This window comes from Fukomys damarensis, unplaced genomic scaffold, assembly GCF_012274545.1.
Source record: "Fukomys damarensis isolate Sample0158 unplaced genomic scaffold, DMR_v1.0_HiC HiC_scaffold_16, whole genome shotgun sequence".
Classification (NCBI taxonomy): domain Eukaryota; kingdom Metazoa; phylum Chordata; class Mammalia; order Rodentia; family Bathyergidae; genus Fukomys; species Fukomys damarensis.
This window is the reverse complement of record NW_022900928.1, coordinates 82,030,373-82,047,825: the sequence shown is the minus strand read 5'-3', so window position 1 is coordinate 82,047,825 and position 17,453 is coordinate 82,030,373. Positions and strand designations below refer to the sequence as shown.

The following is a 17,453-nucleotide window of genomic DNA, read 5'->3' as shown; positions in this document are numbered from 1 at the left end:
TCCCGGTTACCAAGAGGTGTGCTCACTGCGCATGTGCAGTGGGAGAGAGCCGGCCTCTCCCTCAGTTGAGATGGCAACCCGGGCTTCTTTCCAGTACAACTCGGGCTCGGAGGTTCTGTCAAATACAAAGAAATGGGAGACATTCTGATGATGCTTTAGGTTGCCTTTCCCTTACCGTTTTAGCTCAGTAAATACTGGGCTGCCACCTACACTTAAATATATACAGCGTCCGGGAACTGTCTGACGCGGTGAAGGTAGCCCTTTGACACGAGCGCAAAATGTCGTCTGATAAGGGGCAAAGGTGACAGTTGTGACAGGCAGCATCGTGTTTGAAATTATCTTTAGCTTTCCTCCACTTAAGAAAAAGAGGCGGAAATGAAGCCACAAGGCTTTAACGTAGCACTTGACCCCTACTTTATACAGAAAGCAAAAAATTTACCACCCCATAGAACGTCGCACCACTTCGTCATCGCCCCGCCCCCTATTCCTTGCGCATGCAGCGGACGACCTATATGATTGGTGAAGAGCTTGAAACCGGTCCTGCACGTTGATTGGTCGATTGGAAATTCGGTAAGCTGTGATTGGTCCGCAAGAACGTCTCGGAGCGCGCGCGGGAGCGAGCTTTGAAAGTTGAGTGCGGCGATAGCAAGCTGGTTCCTCTGGGATCATGGTGGCGCTGCGGGGCCTTGGGAGCGGCCTGCAACCCTGGTGCCCGCTGGACCTCAACCTGGGTGAGAAGATGCAACCGCGAGTCCCGAAGGGCAGGCTGAGGTGCTTCGCGCCCCCAGCGGTACCTCAGCTCGGGCGCGGGTGGGGGAGGGGAGCTCTCGGCGCAGTGCGGGGACCCCAGGCTTGTGTCCCGCTAGGACGGTGGCCGGCAGGGAAAAGAGCTGGTGTAGGTTGATCTCCATGCTTGTGTCTGTTTTCCTGGCCTGCTCCCTCTTACTCTGCAGGTGTCCCTGGACCTAGCAATTTTTATCTGTTCCAGTGGAATTAATTCACAGATCGTTTTCTTTAGTCAGACTTGTTTCTTGACTTCGTGTTCATAGGTCCTACTAAATGTCTCAAATGTAGATAGCTCAAGAATGGAGCTTGCGTTCCCACAGCGAGATAGTGGCATCAGCCAGGCCACAAATCCGGTGTCCTTTCCTTCGTGCTTCCTCCCTCCTGCCTACACTGTCTTCCAAAACCAAGTCCGCCCATAGTCAACCCGAGCATTGCAGGAGTATCTTAGCAGCTTTTGGATGCTAATTTCCTGTGGAGAACCAAATGTTAGAAATAATGTGATTGAAGACTTTAGGACTATGGAATCGGACAGTTGATTCCTTCCAAATTAGACAGTAGTGAGTTATCATATGCAAAACATGCTAAACAAGTTAGCATATGCAAAACATTTGCTAAAACAATGAGTGAGATACTTGTGCTGTTATAATGTCTATATGAGCATTAAAACATTACTGGAAATACGCAAAGAAACAATTGTATTTTTGAGGTCTTAATGTCAGGCAGCATATTGGATCTCTTTGGAAGGAATGTTATGCAAAGTCATTTGAGCTACAGGGACTCCTGTAGGGTCTCAAGTGTCAAAAGGTGATTCGAAGATTTTATTCTAAAGAGGATGGAACTAGTTAACTATCATTTCATTTGCTTAGTACAGTGTAACCCTGAAAATCAAGATAAAAATTAAAGGTGGTGGCTTTCCATCTCTTTTCTACATATCCTGCCCAGCTTCTCTAAATCAGTGGCAAACAAAGAATATTAATTTGAAATACTTGACTAACAATTTTTCTGAGATTTCCACATTTTTATCTAGTCCCAGTTTTAGGTGTGGGACAATAAAATGAAAACAAAGAAGAAAAATAACTGGTTAGAAAAATATGATAAGGCTTAGAGTTAAGAGAGCGTGGCAGGGAATCCAGCAAGAATGCAGCATTAATACATTTTTCCCATTGGTCGAAGAGCTGAGTATTTCTGTGAGTCAGGCTTATCTTCTCCAGTTTAAACTTCTTGGGGAAATGGTATCTTTTCAAAAAATTAATTAATTAATTTAGAGACAGAGTCATACCTTGAACTCAGTATGTAGCTGAGGCTGGCCTCGAACTTGAAGTTAATCCTCCTGCCTCAGCCTCTAGAGTGTTGGGATTATAGGTGTGTGCCATTGTGCCCAGCTGATACCTGTTTTATAACTTGGTACATTATTGTCCAAGGGCCCAGGAAAGTACTCTACCCTTTGTTTGGTCTTATTAACTTGGTTATGAGATTTTTCACAAAAGTGCATGTGAGGACATCATTAATTAATCCCCTTTCTAGAATTTATAGGAAGGCTTGTTTATTAAGTGTATTAAAGTGTCATTCCCCAAATCTGTTCCATCTAAGAAGTGTTTGTTTCTTGATGTTTTTAGATAATTAAGTTAATAGCAAACTTTCAGTTATGACTAGGAAAAAAAAGATTTTCTTTACTATTTTCAGTTTCACTACATCTATATTGCTATAGTTAAATTTGCTATGATTTTTCTAAAGTGTACATGGAGTCTAAAGTTGATTTCATTTCTTTTCTTTTCTTTAACAGGGACTCACCATGTAGTTCAGGCTGGCCTTGAACTCACTATGTAGCCCAGGCTGGCCTCTAGCACTCTGTGATCCTCCTGCCTCAGCCTCCTGAGTACTGGGATTGCAGGCATGCACTGACCGAGTCTGGTGTAAAGATGCTGAGTTTTTAAGTGTTTTTGAGCACTTGTTAATTTGGTTGCATTTTTCCTCTAGAATGGGTGGACACAGTGTGGGAACTGGACTTCACAGAGACTGAGCCTTTGGATTCCAGTGTAGAAGCACAAATCATAGAGACTGGATTGAGCGCCTTCACAAAACTCTATGAAAGTCTTTTCCCCTTTGCTACTGAAGAATGTGGTTCTTCAGAGGTAAAGAAAAAACAATAAAGCTAGTAATGTTTAGGTGTTAAATAGACAGTAGAAATCCTTATTACAGTCTGATTTTAGCTTTTTTAGCACATGGTTCAAAAAGATTACAAGAGAAACATAAGGATGTGGTTGTTCATTGTACTATCTTAGTAGTTTTTTTTTTTTCCAAAAATTTCAGGGTACTAGTCTGATGTTTTTTTAAATACATGATATTAGGTATTAATATCTCTGAAATGTTTAATACATTTCTTATACTTATCTTGGTAATTTTGAATAATAAATTTTTAATTTTGATCTTTTGTTTTAGTCCTTTGAAGATGGTAATCATTTATCATAGGAGCCAGACTAGCAGGCTGGTCTGTTACTCTTTTGGGGGTGGGCTAGAGATCAGATGCCAGGCTTTGCATATGCTAAGTGTGAACTACCACTGAGTTTCACTTCCAGTTCTTGTTATTCTTTTTGTGAGGTGCTACTAACTGTGTGGCAGAAGGGTTCACAGAGTGAAAAACAACAGTGAGATTAGTTAAGAAAGACAGACAGAGATTTAATAAGGTATAGGTGGGGCTCTTAACTTCTAATGGGAGGAAAAGACCACAAGCAAATGGCTGCACATTTGGGGAGGTAAAAGAGGCTGCTGTGTACCAGAGCTAAGGTTCGCAGGACATCATGATTGATGTTTCTCTGGCTAATGGGCGAGAAGGGAGATAATCCTCTTCTCTGCCAGGCCTTACCCCACCATGCCCTCTTGTCACCTGTTCTTCAGTGGGGCCCTGCCTCATCTGTGGGAAGAGGCGAGTTAGGCCTGGCCATAGTGATCTACAGAGCAATGCTCCCAGCAATGAAGCACTAAATACTTAATAAATACTAAATAAAATAAGCAGTTTTGTCATTTCTCTTAATTACTGGCTTTCATGATTTGCTCTCTCCCTCCAGAGGGTTTGGACCTTTTTCATTGAGAACAGTATTTCCCATAGTACACTGGTGGCATTATTCTATCACTTTGTTCAAGTAGTCCACAAGAAAAATGTGAGTGTGCAGTATCGAGAGTATGGTCTTCATGCTGCTGGACTTTATTTTTTGCTTCTAGAAATACCAGGTATGTATACATTTGGCTCTCTGTATCAGTGGGTTATGCATCTGTAGGTTCAACCAATTGTAGATGGAAAATACATGAAAAGAAAAATATTACAAGTTGCTGATAATGTACTGTGTGGTTAGGCATATGATGGTTGCATCTGTACTGCACATACCCAGAATTTTTGACATTATTCCCTGAATTGCACAGTAAGTAACTACTTATATTTATAGAGCAACTACTTATATTTCCATTGTATTAGGTATTATAAGTAATGTAGAGCTGTCTGGGAGGGTATGTTTAGGTTACTTACAAATACTAAATGAACGAAAACACCAAATCGAAATCTACCTATGAGCGCTGTTCCTCCTTGTTGTTGTGCTTGTAGAGCATTTACATGGCTGAGCAGTGAAAAAGTCTGTTCTTCTCTCTGTCCTAAATCTGAGCAAGAAAGAATAGCATGGAGATGGAACTGGAGAACCTTGAGTTCTTAGAGTAAAGATAATCACAGGGTCAGTCAGCTTGCTGTTTGCCATTGTTTATATAAATGCATTTGTAATAAATGTTAGCAGTTTATTCTGTATGATTTGGGAACATGTAAAAACATGTTCAAAGTTTTGAAAACTGATATATGTTATTGTTAATGCTTCCATAATGACTTTTGCAGTAAGTTTCTAAAGAACTTAATTGCTGGGTACTCTAGTATCGTGGTTATAGCTAGGCCTTCTTTTAGAAAAATGATGGCTTTAGAAATTGAGTTTCATTCCTCTTCCTTGGCCAGATATGCTTCCTTCTGATGAAGGTTGACTCTTGGGCCAAAGCAAAGAGATGGCTGTTTGAAAGTTTGTGGACCACTTGCATCAAGCTGTTTTCTTGCCAATGACCTTCTGTTTCTAAGTGTTTCTGTATTATGATCTAGATGCTCTTGATACTTAATATTTATTAAAGTTTTCAAGATGGGTTTGCCTGTATTGAGACCTTATGTGGATTTCTATGTGGATTTTAAGATCTGTGTATGAATTTCTGCCCCCTCCAAAAGAAAAGGCAGCTGGGATTTTATCAGGGACTGCATTGAATCTAGATCAGATTGAATCATGTTGTTGAGTGTCTGGATTTTGTTGCAGCTTTTAAATAGTGTTGAACTATGTACTGGTACTTCATAGTTAATAGTGGATTAACTGGATCCTTTTGAGAACTTTTTAAAAAACTGTTAGGGCAGTTATAAAGTAGCTTTTATTCCATATTTAGTTTACCCCTATTTTTAAGGTTTGTTTCCTATGAGGTCTCTACTGAACTCTTTGGACTTTTTAAAGTCTCCACTGTGGCTGTTTAGAGCTCAACTGTGTCTCAGTTTTGTGTGGATTGTGAAAATAATTCTGGTTTCTTGGAAATATTTCTTTGTCCAACACAGATGGATTTTATTCCATGTATACATACCTGATATTCAGTTGTGTGCAGGTTTCTGGAGCTCTTTTGTATTTCCAGTTCCTTCAGTACTACCTATATTCAGTGACATATATATTCCAACTACCCCTGACTTCCTGACTCAGATTTCTCCATTTAGCAAGACCTTTATAATATGCTTCTCGATTCACTATTTCTCTGCTGTTGTCCAGAAATTGCCTTTAGATATAAAATAGGGGTGATTTTAAATTTATTGTTTCCTTTTTTAAGGGATTGCTTTTCTTACTTAGTACCTTAAAATTTTTGTCCAGTTTTCTAGTTGCTTACCAGTAGGAAGACAAGTACAAAACCTGTTGTGGCCACATGGGAAAATCTATTTATTTATTTAATCTGTGCAATACTGGAAATTTAAACCAGGGCCTCTGCTCTGACATAAGTCCCCATCTCTTTTTTAAATGTTGAGACAGGGTCTTGCTAAGTTGCTAAATTGCCCAGACTGAGCTAGAACTTGAAGTCCTCCCGCCTCAGCATCCCAGAATGCTGGAATTACAGCTATATAGCACTACACCCCACTCTTATTATTATATTTCATTTAACACTATTGTTCACACTTAAGGCTGAAGTTGAAGAGTGTTTTTATTAAAGATCGTTATTATTCAAAATTAGTGAAAGTCTTTAGGTTTTTTTTCACCAGTTTTTATCTGTTGTTAATATGCGTATTTGAAGACAATTTAATCTTTTATTCTTTATTCTTTATGACTAGGTAGTATAGCCAATCAGGTGTTCCACCCAGTGATGTTTGACAAGTGCATTCAGATTCTAAAGAAGAGCTGGCCTCAGGAATCTAAATTGAATCGGAAAAGAAAGAAAGAACAGCCTCGGGGCTCTCAGGTTAATTCAAGGGGTCACAGAAAGAGAGGAAAGCCGCCCAGGAGAGAGGATTCTGAGGTGAGAAGGAAGGAGAATAATAAAACCTATCTAGGCCAACACAAAATTTTAATTTCTCCTGAGGATAAGGTTTGAGCAGTGTGATTATAATTGAATGATCCTAAACTTTGATCTGCTATCCTTTGTGTGCTACCCAGCGATGTGGTTCTGCATTGTGGCCTTTCCACCCTCCTTACTAAAAATAAACTTTTTCCCAGGTGTGCTTGGCAGCTTGCTAATCAGTATATTTGCCATATTATTATCATGAGAAAGCACAGTTGAAGTATCCTGAAGGTCATGTCCCTAAGAATATAATAAAATAGCATGATTTCTACATTCTTGTATGATAAGATTACACGGTAGAGGTTTTCTGACATTAAACTTGTAAGAAATACAGGAATTCTCATTAACAGAAAGAATAGAGAGAGAAACTGCTGTAGTAATTATCCAGTCGAGTGGTTTACCATCGTGGCCATGGACCTACAATGAAGGGACCTAGTCAAGGCTGTATCACCTCAGTCATTCAGCTGCTGCCTATAGTTTAACCGCACTTGATTTGAGTGAATTATTATGTTCTCACCTATATTACCTGGACTTTTCATAATCCAGATGGATGAAATTATAGAAGAAGAAGAAGGTGATGAAGAGGATGTTTATTTTTCTGCGCGGAATCTTTCTCAAATTCGAAATGCTGTCTTTGACCTTTTGAAGAATTTTTTGAGGCTTCTGCCCAAATTTTCCCTCAGAGAAAAGCCACAGTGTGTTCAGACTTGTATTGAGGTAAGTGTACTTGGAACAATTTCAAAGGGCATAGACCATGGCTAATTCTTACCAAGTAGGAAAAATCAGACCTTTCTTTGATGTTTTCCAGGTCTTTGTTGCATTAACTACTCTCGAGCCAGTTCTTCATGAATTTCGTGTTACACAAGCCAGGTGAGCCATTAAATCTTCCATAGTTACAATATAAATATAGTATAGTATGTTTTACTTCAGTATAAGTATATCATTTTATTGTAATTGGCATATACAGGTAGAATTTACTCACTTAAATAGTGCTTGGCTTAGAAGCCCTCTAAGGTGGCAAATGCCTGTAGTCCCAGCTACTTGGAAGGCTAAGGCAGGAGGATCACTTGAATCCAGAAGTTTACAGCCAGGCTGGGTACCAGTGAGGCTGCATCTCAAAAATAGTAATAATAATAATAACATTTAAATAAAGCTTAAAGAGTTAAGAAACATTCCTAGTAAAATCATGTCTATTAACAAGTGTTTTGCCTTTTTTCTTTAGAAACCTTAGCCAAGCAAAATACATACCAGAACTCGCCTACCATGGATTATATTTGCTATGTTCCCCTGTTCATGGAGAAGGAGATAAGGTAAGGGAAAGGAGGATTTAATTTAGTTACCAGGCAGACCACACAGTGGAAAGACAAAAATGTAGAGGCATTTGGTAATTCCTCTTTATCAGCAGTTTCACTTTCCAGCATTTCAGTTCCCTTCAGTCAGCCCCAGATGAGAGTTCATACCATAAGATATTTTACAAGACCACGTTTAAACAACTTTTGTTACAGTGTAGTTGTTCTACTTTTACTAGTGATTTTAGTTAATCTCTCATTGCGCTAGTGCTAACCACGGGGCTTGGTGTGTATCCTCTATAGATGAGTGGTGACTACTGTGATGTCATTTTGTTTTGTTTTTTGATACCAGGGATGGAACTCAGAGGCTTGCACCTGTGAGGCAAATGGTGGAGCCACTGTGATGTCATTTTATTTTGCTGATACTTTTAGGACCTTGTACTATTTGTATAATAAAAATTAGCATCACTATTTTTATTCACTGTCGAGTCTTTGTTACCAGGTTTACACATCCAGTGCACTTGTGGACCATAGCAAATTGTTAGGTTTCAGATAAGACCAAAAAAAGAAAAAAGGTTCCATCATGAATTAGGAAGAACTGATAAGCTGCTCAAGTTACTATTCCAGAAATAGTCATGAAATTATTCCAAAAAAGAAGAACAGAAAGTCACAGAATCTTTAAGTTTCCTCTTGGCAATTCATATGTGCTTCAATATATGTTAGTATTTGTATTAATTTAGCTGATATTCTTCACACATTTTATGGGGTTTTATTTCTAGTTAGCATTGATATCAGAATTGGTGCCCTAAATTACCTGAATATTATTACTACAGTAAACATCAAGGGTAGGGAATTGATGCATTACAGTATCTCTAAACTAGATATGCTTAATAACAGAATTTTTGAGAAAATGGTCAAGGTCCTGTGGCTTCTGGTGGCTGTAGCAGTTACTTTGTAGGAGCATGGTGGGATTAAAGGAAGGTTTGGGTGTGCTCGAGACACTGCACACCTATACTCACATTGCAACTCCACTGTTCACTAGCTCTGTTTCCTTGTGTGTTCAACTTTGTGAGAGCCTCAATTTTGGCACTTAACGGTCCACTTCAAGTGAGACTCAGATAGTGTGCTTCTTGTTTGCATGAGATACACTTGTATGTCTGTTTATTTGTTTTATATCAGCATTTTTTACATACTTTTTATTTAGAATGTTGTATTCACCTTTGATGTTTGTTCTAGTGATATCTAATAGTAAGTCCTGGTTATTTTCTTTTACTAATTCATGTTTACATGTGAAAAATAACTTACAATTTTGTGTTACAGTGTATAAAAACTCTTAGCATAAGTACATCAGATATAATTTTTCTGTTTCTCCAGAACTCAGTGTTACTCTTTTATAGCACAGAATGAGCACGTTTGGGACACTGAGACTGAACAGGAGGGAAGTGCCAAATGATCTACAAAAGCAAAAGCTGAAAAGGGAGAAGTGTTACCATATCAGAGAGGAAAAGTCTGTTATGAAGTGGAGACTCAGAAAAGACATTTCCTTATTGTCAAGTATTCATAATACAAAAATAAAGAATTTGAAAGAAAAAACAAAACTTTAAAAATTCCAAAATTGGTCAGTGATTTTAATAATTCTATGTATAGTATTGACAGAGTTGATCAACATCGTCACAAGATATCCTGTAATCCAAAAGTGAGGAAAAAAATATCAAATGTCATAAAATATTTATTCACCTTTTGGACCAAACAATAATGGAACTCGTTTTTTGTTTATTTAAAACAAGGAGGTTCAAAAAGTCATTTACAATTTAGGTCTAATAGACCAAATAATTGAAAAATATGGGATAAAAAAATGCCAACCAAGCCAGGGATTTAGCTCAGTGGTTCTGCTGCCTGCCTTGTAAGCGTAAGGACCCAAGTTCGATCCCTGCTACCAAAAAAAAAAAAAAAAAGAGAGAGAGAGAAATGCCAAGCAGGATGTCCATTATTGACATCTTCACCATTACATTTAGTGGGTAGACATTTTGTAGGAATTATACCACCCAAAAGAAAAAAAAAAGGAAAGGCCAACACAGTGGTGTAAAGTCTGTTCAAAGAAAGACAGCCTGGTATGGTGGTGCATGCCTGTAATCCCAGTACTTGGCAGGCTGAGGCAGGAGGATGGCTTTAAGTTCAAGGCCAGCCTGAACTACATAGTGAGACCCTCTCTCTCTCTCTCTCAAAAAAAATAAATAAAGACAGTAACACAAAAATAATTCAGAAAGAGACTAGATACTACTATCCAGTTTGTAATGTTGCTTTGTATATTAAATGTTTTATGATATGCTGTTCACAGGAAAAATGCTGAATAAATTTGATAAAATTGTCATTTTTATATTTCATGTTGTAAGAATTAATGAAAAAATGTGCAATTTTGTCATCTTGTATTTAAATAATTGGACTGGTAAATGGTTAAATGAAATTAAACATGCCAAATACTGAGTGAAATGCTTGCTTAAAAAATATTTGCTATTTTATAATGTATTACATATAATTTCTATGTGCTTAAAATATGGGGAAAATATAACCCACAGAAATATTTTTAATTTTCATGTCCTTTTAACATTTGAAAAGATAAAATGGAAAGGGAATTTTCCTTTTAATTAGAAGAATTAGGTAGCCTTGATTTTAACCAGAATTTTACTTGACTTGGACAACCAACTCACCTTTGCAGTTTCCTTTGTTATCTATTATTGGAAATTGTACATTATCCTTCTTGCCTCATGGAGTTGTTGAAAGGCTTAAAAGTGAAAATACATTAAAGTCTGGCTAAAGAAAGCAGTAACTTAATGTACTACCTACTATATATTTGGCTTTATTAAATGTTTGATTTGTCAGATGAATAAATTAGCTAGCTGAATAAATTATATGAGCTAACATAGGTATCATTCTTCCCCTTTTTAGAATAAAGGAACATTAGTAGAATTTTTTATTTATGAGTAGCAGTTCTCTACTTGCCATCAATTCTAGGTTATATGCCGTGAATGGGGAGAGAAACTAGATCGTGTTCTATAAGCAGTTTTTTATACATTGTGCATTTATTGGGTGCCTAGTAATTATCCAAGAAACATACCTCTAGTTTTCAGCCAGCAATTCTGTTAACTTTGCCTGTCTTCAGATGGCTTAAAGAGACTTACTATAGTCTGCATCACGGTGTTTGAGATCTTTGTACTTTTTGTTGTGCACAAATTGAATTTTCTTTTCTTTTCTAGGTTATTGGTTGTATTTTCCATCAGATGCTAAATGTAATATTGATGTTAGAAGTAGGTGAAGGATCCCCTCACACCCCTCTTGCTATTACTTCACAAGTCATCAGTCGTAAAAACCAGGCAGTCCAGTTTATCAGGTGAGGCACACAGATGTTTGCTCTCTTTATCTTTGCCTCAGTCTTCTGGAGTCCACATTAACCAAAATTTCCAATGCCTATGGAGTCGAAATATCTGGCTGAATAGTAGTTTTGCATGTCAAAATGATCTGGTTCTTGTGGTCTGAATAATTGTTGGTAACTCCTATGTCGGGACATTGTTAAAATGATGGAAAACCTGCATTTCTTAGGCCAGAGCCAGCCTCTAACTTAATTCCATGCAGCCTATGTGGTCAGCCTCTGAGAAAGACAATTGCTTCCTTTTTCTTAGCACTGTGCATAAGTCAGTGATGGCAAACCTTTTAGAGACCAAATGCCAAACTATAACCTAAAACCCACTTATTTATCAAAGAGCACCAGCACTGTGATTAAATCTGAATACTGAGGTTTTAGTTTAGAAACAACAATTTTACATTAGTATCTTTTGTTTTAAAATCACAGTAGCGTGTGTGCTATAAGTTCACCTTCGCTGGCTTAGGTATTCACGTTTCCAACTGAGAAAGAAGTCTGCTTCCTCTTCTCTTGTTTTTCTTTGCTCATATCTCTTTGCTTTTGTTCCTTGCCCCTTTTTCCTAATTTCTTCTCACTTTTCTGTCCCCTTCCCCCTTAGAAAGACCTTCCTGGAGGAAAAAAGTAAATTACTTTTGCTTCCTTAGCAATAATTGATAGACTACTTTTTCCCCATGAGTCATTCAGCTGCACTTTAAAGTCCTGTCTTAGCTTTATTGGGAAAGATAAGTTTGCTGTGTCCTCAGCTATCCTTTCCTTCCCTCGCTGAATATTGGGAATGCACTGTGGAGGTGCAGAGAAGAGTGGTGAGTACGTACCTGGGAGTGTATATTTGTCCACAGCTGTGCACTGTGTAGAGCTGGAATCATAGGGTGGTGATGTCTTATCACTGAACACATCATGTCTTGCTAAGGTTTTTTTCGTTGTTGCTTTTGGGATTTTTTTTTTTTTTTTTTTTTTTTTTTTTTTTTTTTTTTTTGGTTTTTGAGACAGGATCAGGCTGGCCTTGAACCCACTTTGTAACCCAGGCTATCCTCGAACTCAGGACAACCCTGCCTCATCTTCCCAAGTGCTGGACTACAGGCATGTAGTCTACCTGGCTATTATAAGGTTTTTTGTTTGGTTGGTTTTTTTTTTTTTTTTTAACATTTAACAACTAAATGCTTCAGGTGGAGACATGGTCACTTTGGTTTCTCCATGAGAGTTCATCATGTTGCCCATTGCAATACCATCCATATAATGATACAAATAAATTTAATGCTAAAAATGGATCAAATATGGACATTGTAGTAAGTTCTTAAAGAGTTTGGAGATGGAATGTTACAAATACATTAAAGTAACAGCATTTCTCTATCCCGCCACAAGGTGGTAGTATGTCTTAGTAGTGTGTCTATCCTAAAAGGATGTATTTTACATTGAGGTGTTTGGTTGGTTTGTTTTGGTGTGGTTTGCTTTTGTGGAGGACTCCTTCACAGTAGGCTACATCTCCAGCCACCTCCCCACTCCTTGTAAAGATAGTCTCACTAAGTTGGCCAGGCTGAGCTCAAACTTGGATTCTTCTTGCCTTAGTCTTTCTGGAGTGCTGGGATTATAGTCATGTGTCACCTTGCCCAGCTACATATAGTTTTTGTATTAATATGAAATTTAACAGCTAGTCAAAATTAACTCTATGAAGATTGAATTTTTGTTTTGCCCCGACTTGGCTTCTCAACAACAGCTCTTTAAAACTGTACATAGGAAGTACTTAACAGTTTTCTACTCTTAATACCTTATGTCTGTGTTCTTTATTTTACTGAAACAACTCTTACAATATGTGGGTAAGTTTTTTTTTTTTTAAATCTTACTGAGTTTATTGGTGCTTTTTAAGTATACAGTACCATTCTATTCATCTTTGGGATCTTGTACCTTTATATGACAGATTTTGGTTCTCATTTTTCCCCATACCTCTGCCCTCCCTTCACCCCCTCCACCAAATTTGTTTTAATATTTGGAATTTTTAAAACACAGTAGTGGTAGTTTTTGAGGACAGAGTCGGAAAATTACTACTTTTGTCATAATAGGTATATTATAAACACTGTGCTTTTTTAAAATAGCTTGCTTGTGGATGAACTAAAAGAGAGTATATTTCCAGTTCTTCGTATCCTACTGCAGCACATCTGTGCCAAGGTACCTTTTGCTTTAGTCATAATAATGATTATATGCTTGTATGTAACATACATGAAGAAAAATGTATATTTGTTGTTGGGAATGTGTCTATAATTACTCAAATGTTTTATTTAATACTAAATGTTCTAAACAGAGTATTCTTTTAAAAAATAAACTTTATTTTGGAAAATATTAAAGAGAAACAAGGACAATTATATGTTAAATCACCATCCTATACCCATCTCCCATCTTCATCAATTTTGTGTCATTTGTACACCCCTTCCTCACACACGTACACACTGGGTTGTTTCTTTTAAGTAGATTCCATTATATCCTTTTGTTCATAATATTTCAATTTTTTTATTTAAGAACTCTTTAAAAATATGACTACAATATATTAACACACCTAAATAGTAGTAATTCAGCCAGTGTTCAAATTTTCATGAATATCTTCTAAATTTCTATAACTACTTAGACAAATGATTCTTAATTTAAACCCTACAGATCCTAGAGAGTCATAAACTCTGAAATTGTGTGATAAATTTGTGTGTGTAATTTTTTTCTTTCTTTTTTTTTTCCTCAGAGTAGAAGAATTTATTGAAAGAAAGATAGCTTCTAAGACAGAAGGGGTCCTGGAAAATGGGTTGCCCCTGTATGTGAAATTTTCTGGACAGAGGGTTTATAGTTCAGTTTTCAAAGAGGTCTGGAATCTGAAATTTCTTAGTTATTTACATAACACTTAAAGATCCTTAAACTGGTTGCACTCACTAATTTTCAGTGTACATCACAACAAGGGTTTCAGCTGTTGTTACACTGAGGCTAAACACCTTTCTGAATTTTGTGTTTCAGGTGACAGATAAATCAGAGTATCGGACCTCTGCAGCTCAGTCCCTTGTGCACCTGCTGAGTAAACTCCCTTGTGGGGAATATGCTACGTTCATCTCCTGGCTTTACAAATACTCACGAAGTTCCAAGGTCAGAGTTTTATCTTCATAAAATCCCTTGTCCTGGCTCTGTCAGGTGACACTCAGATCTAAGGCAGGAGAGTTCTTTGGTTCTTGTCCCTGTCTCATGGTAACTCTTATGGTTTGCTTTGCCAGATTGCCCACCGGGTTTTTACTCTTGATGTTGTCTTAGCTCTGTTAGAGCTGCCTGAAAGAGTGGTGGATGGCACTCTCTCCTTGGAGCACCAGAAGTTCCTAAGGCACAAATTCTTGGTGCAGGAGATTATGTTTGACCGTTGTTTGGACAAAGCTCCTACTGTGCGCAGCAAGGCACTCTCCAGCTTTGCACATTGTCTAGAGATATCCATTCACAACTCATCAGAGAGTATATTGGAGCTGCTTGTTAATAGTAAGTAAGAGAAGCTGAGAGTGTTGTTCAGTGTCAGAAACAGTACAGTACTTGACTGGCATTTGCAGGCCCTGGGTTTGGTTCCCAACCCTCCCAAAAAAGTCTGGATGTTAACTGTAAGGGATCATTCTTTAGTTTTTTTTCTGTGGCAGAAATAATGGGTATGATATAACAACGATAATGAATTTTTTTCAGGATTGGGGCTGACCCCAGGGACTTTGCTCTGAGCTACATTCCTACCTCTTGTTGTTTTACTCATTTTAAGGCATGGGCTCAATAAGTTGATAATTTGCTGAGACTGGGCTCAAATTTGTGATTGGGGTTATAGGCTTGCACTACGACAGCCAACTTTTGGTATGGTTAACTTTTATATTCATAAGTCATTTTCAGAATCTTTTATTGTCTAATGACATTTTTCTGATGATAAGGATCAAATCCAGTGCCTTGTATATGCCAAGCATGTGATCTGACACTGAGGTACACCCCTAATTGTTTTGGTTTTGTTTTTGAGGCCTGCTTTCATTCTATAGTCTGAGCTGGCCTCTAACTCATGGTCCTCCTAAGTCAGCCTCCTGAGTGTTGGTGTATACCCCTGCCTTTGAATAGCTTGAAATAGGGATGCCTGATCCTTTTTAAGGAGTGTCATGTGTTCATGTGTTAGAGGGGATGTTGACTGCCTTTGCAGTTTGCACCCTTGGGCATTGGCTGTATTAGGCTGGATCTCCCCTGGAGACTGTGTATGAGGACATTGTTCACTGTCAGCAATTTAGAATCTGTCTGCTTTGCGGTTAAGCCTAAGTATTATCTACCAGGGATGGAACTCGGGTCCTTGCACTTGTGAGGCAGGTAGCAGAACCAGAGCTAAATCCCCGGCCCCTAACTATCTTGATTTGAATGCCTCTGTGATACTTACTCATGGTTCATGATACATTTTCCCTCCTGTCTACGCTTATTTTAAAGGTCCTGCAGTTTCAGAAACAGGGATTCATCCTGCTGCCTTATTGAAAAATTCATCAGGTAATGGACGGGTATATTTTCAAATATTGCTTAATTGTCTTTTTTTTTTAATGATTTTTTTTTTCTCTTTTTTTTCTTGATACTAGGGATTGAACTCAGGAACTTGCACTTGTAAGGCAGGTGTGGTGCCACTGAGCTAAATCCCCGGCACATAATTATCTTTTAAAGACTTGATCATTTGAAATTTTTTTCTTCTTGCACATTTGCCTGTGTTAATGTTGTACTTTTCTTCATTATGCAAGAAGTTGAAATTCACCTCAATAATAATATAACTTTATAACATGCTGTACTTATACATACTTTTTTTTTTTGCTTTTTGAGACCGGGTCTCGCTGTGTAGTTCAAAATGTAGCCTAGGCTGGCTTCAAATTCACATCAATCCTCCTGCCTGTAAGCCTCCCCAAGTGCTGGGGTTATAGGCATATGCCACTGTGCCCAGAAATATGCTATTAAAAATATAACAGAATTTTACCTTTCTTTTTTTAGCGTTTTCCTGTCAGAGGCAAACATTCAACCCATTTGAACCACCAGGGGAGATGAACACAGACAGCAGTGGCCGCATAGCTGGATCTAGAGGTAATGTCATATTTTATCACCATCACATGGGTAACACATTAGATTTCAGACAGTAAATAGAGTTAAAAACCTTGAACTTTATTTTCTGATAATTTCATCCCTTTGCGCTGCACATCTGTATGCGTAGCACATCGGAGGCTGAGGCAAGAGGATTGCTGCAAGTTTGAGACCAAATTGTATTACACAGTGAATTCAAGGCCAGCCTGAATTACAAAATAAAACAACAAAAAAATTCACCCTTAATTGAAATTTTTTCCTTAAAAGTGATTTCTATTATATCGTTGAATAGATATCCTTGTACTATATTTTAAGATAATAAGATAAATATCCTAGTTATCATGTACTGAACCCCTGTGTACCTCTAACACTAAAAAAATTAGTAGATATTTTATTTTATGTTTACAGTTAATTGTTGTGAACTCTTGGGATTGCTAAGAAAAGAACCAGTTATTAGGAAAAGTTGAGTAGAGATTAAATTTATGTTTGGGGAAAAGTCACCACTAAACACGGTGCTGCTATGCCCAATCTTGTTTCTCTTTTTTTGTTCCTGGTCATTTTGCTGTCTTGTGAGCTTTCCTCAAGCCATCCTGGAATCCACTTAGTAAGTTACTGTGCTGTTGATTGATTCACTTACACGTTTTGATATGGACACTGACTGCATGTAAGGAAGTGGAGCTGCTCAGTCGTGTAGCAAGTGTTCAGTGTTCTGAGATGTCACTAGACTTGTCCATAGTGGCCATACCATTGTACAAAGTCATTAGCAAAGTATGACAAGTCTTGTCTCTCCCTACCCTTACCAGCATTTGTCATGTCTATCCAAGTAGATGTGATTTTTTTTGTTGTTGTTGTTGTTGTTTTTTCGTCCTGGGGATTGAACTCTGGTCCTTGCACTTGCAAGGCAGGCATCGGAACCACTGAGCTAAATCCCTACCCCTAGATGTGATGTTTTGATATATCTCACTGTAGTTTTGATTTTTATTTCCCTAAGGCCTAATGGTGTGAGATTTTCACATTTATTGGAATCTGTGTGTCAGGGTTATTTTGCAAAATGTTTGTCCAACCCTTATTTTTTAGGTGAATATTTAAAAAAATTTCAAGTTCAGATTATGTTGTGTTTTTTTTTTCACTTGTGCTTTTGGTGTCACAGCTAAAAAGCCGTAACCTAATCAGAGGTCACAAAGATTTATGCCTATATTTTCACCTAAGAGTTTCATAGTTTTCGCTTTTACTTGTAGGTCTATAAGCAATTCTGAGTTAATTTTACATATGGT

At 37.8% G+C, this 17,453-nt stretch overlaps 1 protein-coding gene across 1 annotated transcript in view; it reads left to right on the top strand.

Moving 5' to 3' along the window:
* The first annotated feature begins 542 nt into the window (after nt 1-542).
* Ncapd3 (non-SMC condensin II complex subunit D3) overlaps nt 543-17,453 on the top strand; it is a 65,500-nt gene continuing 48,589 nt past the window's right edge. Inside the window, exons 1-13 of the mRNA XM_010641936.2 lie at nt 543-731; nt 2,764-2,918; nt 3,852-4,014; nt 6,161-6,345; nt 6,934-7,104; nt 7,196-7,257; nt 7,610-7,697; nt 10,931-11,064; nt 13,185-13,257; nt 14,086-14,211; nt 14,337-14,589; nt 15,550-15,606; nt 16,093-16,182. Coding sequence (XP_010640238.1) covers nt 668-731; nt 2,764-2,918; nt 3,852-4,014; nt 6,161-6,345; nt 6,934-7,104; nt 7,196-7,257; nt 7,610-7,697; nt 10,931-11,064; nt 13,185-13,257; nt 14,086-14,211; nt 14,337-14,589; nt 15,550-15,606; nt 16,093-16,182 — 1,621 coding nt within the window. The 5' untranslated portion in view covers nt 543-667. The remainder of the gene's footprint in view (nt 732-2,763; nt 2,919-3,851; nt 4,015-6,160; nt 6,346-6,933; nt 7,105-7,195; nt 7,258-7,609; nt 7,698-10,930; nt 11,065-13,184; nt 13,258-14,085; nt 14,212-14,336; nt 14,590-15,549; nt 15,607-16,092; nt 16,183-17,453) is intronic.